We start from the raw sequence: 13,629 nt of genomic DNA, 5'->3' as shown, positions 1-13,629 counted from the left end.
GAGTTTGTATCCATCAGTCCACACAGATCTTAATACATTGAGTAATTTGTAGAGGTAGATTCTGTCAAGTGCTTTTTGGAAGTCAGTGAAACACAAGTATGCTGTTTTCCCCATTTCAATTGATCTTTCCAGTATGAGCTTCAAGTTCATAATGGCGTTGATCGTGCCCTTTCCACAGTTGAACCTGTATTGTTGTTTGCTTATTTCCTTATCAATTTTTCCTTTAATTTGGTATTGAGCAACTCACAAACGTATCTTAGAGGCATGCAATACTAAGTCAATTGTTCTGTAGTTTTTACAATCCATAGTGGTGTTCTTTTTAAGGATTTGGATACCCAGTTATGTTGTAAAATCTTCTGGCAATTCTCAAACTTATTCTTCATTACATCTGACAGAGCTTTGAAGCCTTCATTCCCCTATGCTTTTTAACAGTTCAGCTAGTATTCTGTCACAACCTAGTGCTTTTCCTTTCGGAAGTCTTTTTATTGCTACTGTGATTTTTTCATCCATTATTGACGGGCTTAATTCATCAATCCCTTTTTTAGGTTTTTGAGGGTTATCATCACCATATAGTTCTATGATGTATTCTCGCCATCTCTCTTTCTTATCTTTAGAGTCTATCAGAGAGTGTCCATTTTTTTCCTTAAGGGTCATATTGATCTCCTTTCTTCTGTAGCTAAAGGCTATTATCTTTTGATACATCTCACTTTGGTCTCTTTATCCTGTTGTTCAATTTCTTGCATTTCTATAAATGCATTTCTTGCATTTGTATAATTTTGATTTTGTCTTTGGTATTCCTCTCTTTCTGCTGTTGATCTTTGTGGTTTTACTTCCCTCCTTTTGTCTATCTGACCAATGATTTCATCTGTTACCCATGGATTTTTCTTAGCTAGAAACTTCTTCCCTACATGTTTATCTGCAGCTTCTTTGATAGCATGTTTCAGCTGTTCCCAAGTCGCTTAGTAGTCACTTTTTCTTGGTAGTGACTTTGTATCACATGATTTGTCAGAGGTGCAAGGTTCCATCCTTGAGAGCTTTTGGCTTTCTGTAACTTTTTCAGTTTGATATTCAGATTTATCAATACCAATCCATGATCTGATCCAGAATCTATACTTGGCATAACCTTAACCTTCTTAACACTGTTTTGTATACCTACAGTTGAAAGTGATAAAATCAATTTGTTTTTTATACATCCTGTCTGGTGATTCCCATGTATGGTGAGATTAGTTACAGTGAACTGTGTTTTTCAGCTAGTGAACCACAGATGTGTGTGTACAGTATATGCATACATACATTTAATACACTAAACCAGATCAATACAATTTCCGTGTCTTTTTCATGTTAATAATCTATTAAAGCATACTGGAGCACTACTGTTCCTTTGAATGATAAAAATCAAGAGGAACTGAAGGAATTACTATGTGTAAAAAAAAAAAAAACTTCATTGCCTTTTTATACACAGTCCAGATGTTCACCATTGAGATAATCCCTCTCTTCCTTTCTCAGCTAGCAGCCAGCCAATGATGCTTTTTTCCACATCCAAACTAGTGGGTATGATGTCCCTTCTGTCCTTTTCTCTGTTCAGCAGGCGGGAGTTCTGGGGAAATATGGGCTTAAAATATTTTATTCAGTAACAAACTCTTATTTTGACACACCATAGCAATGAAGTTGTTGCTCATAAAGTGCTTAGTTCCAGTAGCTGACTCTAGAAATCTTTGGTGCTATCATCTTTTCTCAACACTGAGCCATCTGTGGCTCTTAAGCAGAATGCTGGCCTTACCATGAGGCGAACTGGGGTGGCCGCCTCAGGTGCCAGACTGGGTGGGGTGCCACTAGGACCCAGAGTGTAGAAAATTGTGTCTGCCGCTGGTGCATATGTATTCTCTCTGCTCTAGATGCACAGAGATGGTGGCGCGCTGTACTGGAGGAAGAAGGGCACAAGAAACATAACAGGCAGGCAGGAGAAAAGGTGAGAAGGAATAACAGAAAGCAGCAGGAGCTGCAGGGAGAGAGAGGAGGAGGAGCCTCTTATGTACCTCTCTAGCATCCCCAGGAGCCTTGCCTGATTAACACCAGCTTCTCAGGGAGCTTCCTGTTTCCTGCTGCTTCCCTGAATGCACTTGAGGAGAACAGGCAGTCAACTGAAGTAGTAGAAGCCAGTTAGGCCCTTAATACGCTGCTATCTTCCCTCACTCAGGCCCTGCGACCAACCTGCTTATTTGTCCCCTTCAGATGAGTGTTGAGAGCCACTATAGCTGACACAGAACAGCAGTCCTGAGTGAAAGAAGAAAATGCCCCTGTGGGCAACATTCAGAAAAAGAAAGAAAGCAAAGGAAGCTTTTCTGTCTAAGCAGGAAGGAGCTCTCCTGAGATACATAGACACAAATGTTCACAGTGAGCCTTCCAGCCCCAGTGGGGATGTGAGTGGTGAGGAGATGCCTGATCTTCCAGTTAGTCAGAGTGCAGGTGACGGGGCAGCTACTACAGCATCTATGGATGTAACCATGCACATTCCTGAAAAAAAGTGTAGATCAGAGAAGAGTATGGTGGAGGTGCAAGAAACAGCTGCTGCTGAGTTTAGTTCCTTAAGTCTAGATGATCCAGGACTGGGAACCCACTTGAGCAGTAGCCTGAGGGACTTCTTTGTACTGCATGGGCCACAGCAAGTGGAAAACTTCATGTTCCCCAAAGACAATGAAAACAGAAGTTTCCATCCAACACATTACTGGCGTGAAATCCCCAATGGTGACAAAGTGGAGAGGCCATGGCTTATATACTCAAAAATGCAGAATGCTGCATACTGGTTTTGTTGCAAACTCTTCCAGTCTAATGTTCCAGCCACATTGGGTTCTACAGAAACAAAGGACTGGAAGAATCTGGCTAGAAAACTGGCATGCCATGAGAAGGCAGCAGTCACCAGAGAGCATTCCATAGGTGGAAAGAGCTTGAGATGAGACTAAGTTTAAAGGCCACCATAGATGATCAGCATCAAGAGAAGATTTCATCAGAGTCTCTTTACTGGCAAAATGTTCTGAAAAGTCTCATTGCCATTGTGAGAAACCTAGCACTGCATGGCACTTCAGATCAGCTGTATGTGCCAAACAATGGAAACTTCCTTAAAATTGTGGAGCTGATGGCTGAGTTTGATGCTGTACTCCAGGAGCATCTAAGAAGAGTTGCCACTCAAGAAATGTACACACCACTACCTTGGAAAAACTATTCAAAATGAGATCATACAGTTACTGGTAACAAAAATCAAACAGAAGATTGTGGCAGATCTGAAGTCAGCAAGATATTACTCTGTTATTCTGGACTGCACACCTGACATCAGCCATACAGAACAAATTACTTTAATGGTGCGTTTTGTAACAACAACAGAACCTAGTGAAAATGTCCCTGCAATGGTGACTGTCAGAGAGCATTTTCTAGAATTTATTGACATTGATGATACTATAGGAGCTGGTATGACAAATATGCTCTTAAAAAGCTGGAAGGTACGAGAATTGCGATAGCTGACATGAGAGGTCAGGGCTACAATAATGGTGCCAACATGAGAGGAAAGAACAGAGAAGTGCAGACACGGATCCGAGAGTTAAACCCTCAAGCTTTTTTTTTGTCCCATGCAGTTCTCATTCATTGAACTTGGTGGTCAGTGATGCAACATCAGCTTCTAGTGAGACTGCTGAATTTTTTTAATGTAATTCAAAGCATCTATGTAGTTTTCTCTGCATCAACTCATCAATGGCAAATTTTGAAGCAACATCTGGGAAATCCTCTGACACTGAAACCACTGAGTGCCACATGATGGGAAAGTCAAGTGGAGGCAATAAAGCCTATCAGACACCAAATTGGGAATATAGATGATGCCATAGTTGCCATTATGGAGGATAATGCTATGACAGGAACTGTTTGTGGGAGAACAGTGGCAGAGGGAAATTGAATCACCAGAAACATACATGACTTCAAATTCTGTGTGGCTTAGTGTTGTGGCATGACATACTGTTTGAAATAAATGTTGTAAGCAAGATACTCCAAGGTGTTAACCATGATATGTCTGGAGCAATGGAACAACTGGACAAAGCAAAGTCAGACCTATGGTCTTACCAGTCCGATGAGGGATTTCAAAATGTTCTGAAGAGTGCACAGAAGTTGGCAGAGGAACTTCACACTGAAGCTATTCAAGAATAGCCCACCCATTCAAGAATACAAGAGTCACTGAAGAAGAAGACATTTTGATTACGAGGCACGGGATAATCCCATAAGAGAACCCAAACAACAATTCAAAGTTGAATTCTTTAACCAGGTGCTAGATTGTGCAATAAAAGTCAGTTGAAGAACGTTTCATGCAGCTCAAGGAACACAGCAGTATATTTGGGATTTTGTATGGTATTCCAAAACTCTTCACTATACACCAGCAATGCAGAGCACTAGAGACAGTGTTGACACATGATTACGTGCAATATTGATGTGAGTGATTTAGGTGATGAACTGAAAGACCTTTCAAGATACATTTCAGCAGGAACAACTCCAACGGCTGTTCTGGAATATTTGTGCACAAATAAGATGACTACCCTCTTTCCAAGTGCTTTTGTTGCTCTGTGCATACTTCTAACACTTCCTGTTACAGTTGCCAGTGGAGAACGCTGCTTCTCCAAGCTGAAGTTAATAAAAACACATCTATGCTCCACAATGACACAGGAGAGGCTGGTCGGCCTTGCAAGCATCTCAATAGAGCGTGAGCTGGCCCAGACTGTGGACCTTAAGGAAGCAGTTCAAATCTTTGCAACCAAGAAGGCACGGAAAGCACCACTTTGATTATTCAAACAGATAAAAATGCCAGTGTTTACTATGCAGACAAGAAAAGTTACATTTGTTGTTCAGGCGTTTGAAAGTTAAGTGTTACTTAGCATTTTTGAACAAGGCATTTTAAGTTTCAGAGTAGCAGCCGTGTTAGTCTGTATCCACAAAAGAAAAGGAGTACTTGTGGCACCTTAGCAACTAACCAATTTATCTGAGCATAAACTTTCGTGAGCTACAGCTGTACAGCTCACTGCTCACTGCTGTAGCTCACTGCTCACAGCTCACTGCTGTAGCTCACGAAAGCTTATGCTCAAATAAATTGGTTAGTCGCTAAGGTGCCACAAGTACTCCATTTCTTTTTGCATTTTAATTTGTTAGTTCTCCTTTATTGGGGTAGGTAGCAGACCAATACCATGAGAGGAGTAGAACAGGAAGAAGGCAGAATTGAGACCTTTCAAAGTTTTGACCCAAGCGAGGGGGCATGGGGGCGTCATTTGAACTCCCCGCCTCAGGTGCCAAAATGTTGTGGGCCGGCCCTGCTGGAAAGGGATACTTCTGCTGTGAAGTTCTCATACGAATCCCCCAGGCTTTTTGGAGGTGTTTTATCTTTCTGTACGTCTTGGTACTAAGACAAGAAAATGAGATAAGGAACTTGATGTCCACAAAATCATTCACTCCTGTGTTCATTTTCTTTAATTAAGGACTCTCAAATTAAAAACAAAAACAAACAAAATAGTGAAAGAATAACAATTCAGATTATTTTCAAGACAATTTGTTAGATTTGATCCTAAGATCAACTGTTAGTCTTGAAACCAATGTTGCTACTATTAAAGCAGCTAATTTTGTGACTACAATTTCTGCTGCTACACTTTCGGAAATAATTTGTGGCCCCTGTTTTGCAAACACTTACGCAGGTGAATAAATGTACACATGTTGAGTATTCCTATTTTTTTCAGGGGCTTACTAATATGTAGAATTACTTAGTTGCATGAATGTTTACAAGATCAAAGGGGGATGGGTGTGGGGCTGTATTTCCAGAATACCATAATGCTTGTTTGGAATAGGCCCATAACCTAGGCCCTGATATGGCAAAGTTCTTAAGCATATGCATAGGTCCATCTATATTCAGTAAAGCACTTAAACACATGCTTCAGTCACATTTACTTCATGGGATTTAAGCACATGCTTCAAGTGAAATGTGTTTAATTGCTTCTCTTAATCAGTACAGCAAGAGTAAGAAAATTGAAATAAATATAACAGAACGACCCTTTGTATTGGCATATTCACAACCAGTAGAGCCAGTGGAAGTGACACTGAAACAAAGTAAGTGGAGACCTACATAAGAGGGTGTGACTGCACAGGCTTCTGCCTTCTTACTACCTGGATGTCCCAACTAGGGATGGGTGTGACTACCTTTTAGATGCTTTTTTTATTCCACACACATACATCCAAGATCAAATCTGATTAGGTTTTGACCCCCTGTCTGTGCTTGGTGTTCCAGGGGACCATATCTGGCATTCTGGGAGATCATAATTACATTTTCAGCAGTTACCCAAACCATTTCCATCAGTTCCTTTAATCGTCACTTTGATTCATCAATACAGCTGTTGGAAAAAGACTCTCAAATTCTGTTATTTGTTCATTTGTGGTTTACTGGGTTATCACAAGACACATAGCTGAATTATCACAAGATACATATTACTAGATTTCATAACCTTAGGTCAAGCATATATCATTCATGCTATCTTATGGTAATTGCATTCTTTACTATACTTTTACTTTTTTATAGCCAGCCTGTTTTCAATACTGGTATATATACGTACACTGTGGTTTCCGTACTTGCATTATAACTTTCATTATTATTTCTACAAGCATGCTTATCAAATAGATTTTTTTAAACCCAAAACTAGAGATCCTTCAAGATCAGGTCAGGGGTCAATGGTCAACACTCCACATGTAATTTCCATAATACATTGCACATCATTAATGTGACACTGGCTTTCAGTAGAGACTTTACATGGCCCCTTTTGGTGAATTAAGGAGATCCCTGTACCCCTGGGAACCCTTGTACCTCTGCAGTTGGCATCAAGAGGTCTTTGGATTACAGTCTCATATATCCAAAACAAGGATCCTTTGCATACTCATGTGTATCAGGTTTCTTTAGTCTCAGATGCACCCCAGAATCCTGTGTGCTCGTCACAGAGCATCAGCTTTGAAGAACAAGTGCAAAGGATTCTAGAATACTAGTAAAGGTACTCAGTGTTGACGACTGGGCAGGAACAGCGATACTATTCTGGAGGAGTATGTGACTCTAGCAGCTCTGTAAGGTTGGTTAGATCAGGGATCCATTGTGTTTTTGCTTGTAGTGGCAGTTCACTTGAGGCTAACTATGATCCATGCTTCTATGCAAGGGTGATAGTGACCAAAACCTTTAGATAAACTGGGAGCCAGAGTTTTAATAAGATAGGGAGAAGCATCTTTGCTTTGTAGTCTCTCTCCCCCCTCGCCCCCCCAGTGGTCCAAAATAGGTCAAGTTTAACCCTCAAGGAATGCTGCCAAAAAATCATCATTTTGATAGGGATTTTGGAGGGGGCAGAGGACACAAGGAGTTTGCTGCTTTATTTATCAAATGAGATGTTCATTTTTATGCAGTTTGGGGTGATACTGAGTTTCATTGTAAATACAGTTCCTGTGAGGGTATCTCCAGCTCATGAGTTAAAATAAAAATAAATAAAATTCTGATTTTTTTCATGTGGCTTTAAAAATAGTGTGATATTTCAAACACACTATTGACATTAGAGAAGGACCCAAACAAATCCCTGGATCTTAACACCCTTGAATTTTGAAGTTGGGTTCCTGATTTGGATCTAATCGTCCTGATTTGAGTCCCTAATTCAAATGTATTTTTCCTTTTGAAAGCAGATTTTTTTTTTTATTCCTAGAACTCTTAGGACATATCCTGCCTATAATTCCCAATCAAAACACAGACAAAATAGTCAGCCACAAGTGAGTGTCCTGTAAAATGTAGTGATTCTTTATTAACAAATTTGTGAAAAGACAAATGAGGGAAAGCACCACTTGTGGTTTTATAGCTTAAGGAACAGCCATTTTACCCTTAATGACTGCCATAACTATGACAGCACTTGAGATTTCTATCAGTGATCTGTTGCCTCCACTATTTCAAGTGAACTGATATAAATCTTGAGAGAGACAAGGTGGGTGAGGTAATATCTTTTATTGGACCAACTTCTGTTGGTGAGAGAGACAAGCTTTCAAACTTACACAGAGCTCTTCAAATCCATTTAACATAGCTTAATAAATAACCATTCCTAATTTTTAAAAAATTGAATTTTTGAATTGGGGCTTTAAGAAATTATGATCTATGATATTCTCAAACTTTTTCATGTTGTGACCTACATTTTAATAGATTATTTAATTAATTATCTACCCTACAATTCATGATCTTCTGGACCAGTTCCCTCTCAGTAGTAACTGCACAACATCTCATGATAGCTATAGCAAATGCTTACAGGGAAAAAGTATTGTTAGAAAATCGTTTTTTTGTTTGTTTGTTTTTTTTAATGTCAAGTCTCTGAATCCAAGTTAGCTACTGGAAACAGCGAAGGAAACCAGCTGCCTCTTAGGAAATCATTCCAAGTGCTGTGGACCAGCGGTGGTCCAAAGAAGTATTATATTAAAAATATTTTAAAGCTAGGAGTTTTCAACTTGCTGATTTTTTTCATCAGTGCTGTAAAAAACATGAAAACAATGGCTTTTAATCACCAACTAAAGAATATTTATATAAATAGAGCTATTGAAGACTATTTTTCTAATAGCTGTAATTTCCTAAGCCTTACGGTTAGGAAAAAAATTGATAACTGATGTAATAGTCTTCATTGTTGCAGACTTTGTTTTGTTGCTCTTATTCTAAAGCTAGTGTTTAAATAATTTAATCAGAATGGATGAAAATATAATTTTACAATTCTCAATTTGCTCAATTTTTCTTCTGTTTTGTGTGTATGTATGAAATTGGTTAATAATGGGGTGACAATATTATCCAGTGGTTGGTTGGATCATAAACAGGTGTGTATATTTTATGTTGATTGTGAAATATCCTTGGATTATATGAAATTATACTAAACACCAATATAAAGGTAATCTTTACTTTTCTGCTTTGTGTTCGACTCCTGATTTGTTTTTTTACAGAAGATCTACAACAGTGTTTCTCAAATGTGGCCACCATGGCTGCATGCAGCCACCAGGGGCTTTTCTTGTGGCCACAGCCTCCTGGGCAGTGACTGGGGGTGGGTGGGGCGGAGCACCATCATGGGGTGGGTCCTGCCCCCCTCTGGATCCACAAACGCCAGAGGCAGCCAGTGAGTTCCCCACCTTCCTGGGGTGGTGAGGCTCAGACTTCAGGCCTCCGCCGTGGAGTGGTGGGCAGCAGGCTCCAGTCATAGGGCTTCGGGCTCTGGCCCTGGACTGGCCGCGGGGCGGGCCCTGAGTTTACACTTCCCCACACGTTGCCCTTGGCCCCCGCTGCTGTCTCCCTACCCACTTCCCCATCCAGGGCTTAATTTGTCCTCTGGCTCGCCAAGGCTGAATAAATCTGCTGTGAAAATTGATATTTGTCCGTTTACTAATATCAGTTTTAATAGCCTTCCAGCTAGCTAGTAAGTCTGCTGCTCTGAAAATTGATATTAACAAACATATAAATGTTTACTTTTCACAGCAGCAGATTTACTAGCTAGCAAGTCTTTTGGGGTTTTTTTGTTTGTTTGCTTGTTTTTAAAGAAACCACAGCACAAAAACACAAGAATGTGCAAAGTACCGTATTTGTGTTTCTGTTGTCTGGGTACACCACAAGAAGGACAGGAGACTTGTTACGGGCTTTAATCAGGCCGCGACTTTATTATATAGATGTCTGGGACTACCTGACAGATAAAGTGTACAGTGGAGGCAAATCCATGTTTATTCAAATCAGTTCTTCAGGGCTTCCACCAGCCCCCATTTGTTTCCATCCAGGTCCCCCAGCCAACCCATGGCTTGGCCCTTATCATCCACCACCTTCGTAAGAGGGTTAAGGAGGGCTATGAGAACGGTGGGCGGGTTGGCCCCCTGCCGTACCAATCAGCGGAGTCCCTAACACCTTCCCCCATTCTGTTCCTTTATCCAGTACCTCCTTTTAAGTCCTTTACCAGGCCATTTATCTGGTCACTGACTGTCCTCCCTACGGAGTACCTGCACTGAACATCCGCCCAACCTTACAAAACTTAGACACCATGTGTTAAACTTAGATGCCATGTGTGCTAACTGGTGACAAATGCTGACTTTTCAACAGTAAACACTGCACTCTTACGTTGTTTTGCTAAGGAGCAGGTTTACTATACCATTTTGCTACTGGTATGTTTGGGCATTAAAATTCTCTTTCATTATGTGTTGAATAATAGCTAGGGAAGTTAGAGGGACAAATTAAGGATAAATACAGTACTCTTAAAAGTCTTCATAGTGCAAGCTACAGCATGTAACTAGGCACTATGTCATGATCCTCCAGTGCAAGAAAAATCTTGTTGCTGCAGGCCTGAATGACCTGCACTGCACATGTAAATTCTGCTTCTTGCAGGAGCAATATACTTACTTCTATTGGTATCCTCTTCTATTTGCTGTGAATGACTGCAAAGGTACTCCCAAGATTGTAGTCCAAACATTTTCCTTCTCTTTGTGGCACATGCCCCATCAGCCATGCACAATATATCCTACAAGATTCATTTGCCACTGCGTGATACTACTGAGGCTTACATCATGCCTCCTGCTGCTTCTCTTTCTCTTACTGGGTACCCCTGCTTCTCAGTGCGAATATGACGGGCTTTCTGCTCTCATTCCATATTTCAAAGGCAGGTATGATCCTTTTTGTATTGGCTTTTCTCCAAGCTAACTGCCAGCTCTCCCTGATGGCACTACAGGAGGGTCTACGGCATGTTGAAAGCCCGGGCTTCTGTCACTATGCAAATCAAGAGGTTCCACAGAGTTGTCTCCATGAATTCTCCTTTCTGGGAAGTATTTTATGGCCTTGTCTCTTCCCCTCCTTCCAGCCTACCAGTAGTTTAAGTACAGAGGGGGTCCTTTGACAGGAATTAAGGGAAAACATTGAGTTCCTAAGTGTTAGCACTCAATGCTGCCACTTTCTGAAATGCAGCTCAGTAAATCCAGGGCAGAAGTTCTGACCAGGCTAAGTTGATATATCCTGGAAACAGAGCAGTAGTAACTAAATCAAAGGGTTTTCTCTGCCCAAAGATGTGGTTCCTTCCCTGAGCAGCTCTTTTCTACCACGACCAACAGGAAAATAGCCAAGTTTTGTTGCTGATTCTGGCGTAACCAGGCTGGTTAATTCCAGATTCTTATATTTGTGTCACTTTTTACTATCTGTAATTAGAAGTTCCTGATAGTTCATGATTTGTTTTATGGGTTTAAAAGCCAAAACAACTTTGCAGTAGGTCTGCCATATGTGAACTCCGTTTTTTTATTTTTACTGATAGCAATGTTGGGTTTTTTTAATTCAGATCTCTTTAAAATTGTATCTGTTTCACTTAACAGTATTCCTTACCAGGTAACACAAACAACATTTTCTAAGGTTCAAACATTATTTCATGGTAGTGATTTACTTTCCTTCCTTTTTACTGAGTGTCTGTAGCCATTGATCATGGAGTCTTCCCCTGCTCTTTCCAAATAGCTTTAATGTATTGTCAGCATAAGGTTTCCATTTGTTAATCCGTAATTGTACAGTTTAGTTTTAGCTTTTGCATAGGAGCCCGAACAGATTTTCTTCTGAAAGGCAGAGAACATTTTCTATGGGTTTTAAATAATCTTTCCGAAGAAAAGAACTGTGGTGCCAAAACCAGATGACTGAGGAAAATTCAGAGTCCATTATCTCTTTAAAAAAAAAACAAAAACATATTAGACAGTTCCTAGGAGTTGTTCCAACTGCATTAGGCTATCATCACATCTTTTATACTCTTATTCAGTAAGCTTATTTACAGTTTCTGACTGGCTTTTTTTTTTTTAAGGCATTAGTATTTACTTAGATTGTAATAGTAGCTAGGTCCTTTCTAAACACAGCAGAAGACATAGTTCCTGCTCTGAGCTGTGCAGAACTAAAAAAAAAAAAATGCTTCATTTATGGCATTGCTTCTGTTTTGAAATGAATGGAGTGTAAATCTGGGGTAACACAGTGGGGATTCATGTCCTATCTGAGCTCCCTAAATTGTCACTGGTTTATAAAATGTTTTCTGCTAGAAATCTCTAATATGCCTATTTTTTGTCTTTTCTTTGGGAGAAAAACAGGTTGAAGGACTAGATTATCTCAAATATCCACACACTAACACACACACACCCCCTCCATAGTTCAGAGATTCTCCAAGGGGGTTTCTATCACCCCCAGGCAATGACTACAGAATTTATAAACATTTTAAACGGAAAATCGTGCATGTTTTAACCTGAGAAGTGCTGACTTTTAGAACCACACAGCAGGTGGTCTCTCTCATTTTTTTTCTTAGTTTGTAATGAAAACCTTTTTAATCAACTTTTTTATTTCATAGTTGGTTTCAGTAAAGTCTACCATAGAGACAAATAGTTTGAGTAAGTTTCTTTCTCACCCTCCTCCCACAAAAGGCCACTTCACTGCAGTATTTTTCACCTGAATAGCATTCTTCATCTGAGGATCTCAAAATACTTTAAAAGTAACCTTCACAACTCCATATAAGGCAGATATTAATACAATGCTGATTTTACAAATGAGACACAGTCACACAATGGGGATGGGGCCAGATTTTAGTGCCCAGCACCCCCAGTTTAGAGGCCAGCTTTTCCAGGGCTCAGTCCCCGGTAGGCATCTATATGAAGTGACCAGATTTTTAAAAGAGCTCAGCAGCCAGTAACTACCATTGAAAACAAAATAGGGAGATTTAAATGATATGTCAGCCTTGTGCTGGTGTGTATTTCCTGTGCCAACTAAAAAGGCTGGTGACATCTTGGCGGTAACACCAACACAGAATTGTTTGTCACATGCATCACGGAGCTCCAGCTGCAAGTGTGTCTGCTGCTCAATGAAATGTGGAAAACAGTTATGAGTTTGAATCTTTGCTATTTAAATTGACCTCTTGTTACTTGTGGCTTCAGAGGTGATGCTGCTAAACTATCACAATATATGTGGTGATGACATACCGTGCAGTTTTGATAACATGTCCTAATAACCTACCCACACATGCATATTTCACACCATATTTGCAACCAGCTCTAGGCAAAATTAAATTTTCAGCATTGAATTTGTACCAGTACAGTACCTGTCTTTCCCAAATGGTAGCATCAAACTTTTGCTTACCCCGCCCACTTCCTGTGAGACTGTGCTACTTTCCTGAGATGTCTCGATTACAGCACAATCTGTACGTATTGTGGGAGTAGCACTTTCAGGTGGAGCAGAGAATTCCAACCAATCCACTTTGGAGAGACCTATTCAAATGTCCATCTAGGAAGAGAATTTGACTATTTGAGGTGTATTTATAACTTGAATGATATATGTTAACGATCTTGACAGCTACTTTTCAGTGGCATTTCATAGAATCATAGAATATCAGGGTCGGAAAGGACCTCAGGAGGTCATCTAGTCCAACCCCTTGCTCAAAGCAGGACCGATCCCCAACTAAATCATCCCAGCCAGGGCTTTGTCAAGCCTGACCTTAAAAACTTCTAGGGAAGGAGATTCCACCACCTCCCTAGGTAACGCATTCCAGTGTTTCACCACCCTCGTCGTGAAAAAGTTTTTCCTAATATCCA

General features: G+C 40.2%; 1 protein-coding gene across 1 annotated transcript in view; it reads left to right on the top strand.

Moving 5' to 3' along the window:
- The window catches only part of ROBO1 (roundabout guidance receptor 1), a 440,486-nt gene that overhangs the window by 332,579 nt on the left and 94,278 nt on the right, over window positions 1-13,629 (top strand). Inside the window, exon 7 of the mRNA XM_078847927.1 lies at window positions 9,245-9,253. Coding sequence (XP_078704053.1) covers window positions 9,245-9,253 — 9 coding nt within the window. The remainder of the gene's footprint in view (window positions 1-9,244; window positions 9,254-13,629) is intronic.

The sequence above is a fragment of the Lepidochelys kempii genome, chromosome 1, assembly GCF_965140285.1.
Source record: "Lepidochelys kempii isolate rLepKem1 chromosome 1, rLepKem1.hap1, whole genome shotgun sequence".
Taxonomy (NCBI): domain Eukaryota; kingdom Metazoa; phylum Chordata; order Testudines; family Cheloniidae; genus Lepidochelys; species Lepidochelys kempii.
Note: the sequence above shows the minus strand (reverse complement) of the source record. Positions and strands in the feature narration are given on the sequence as shown.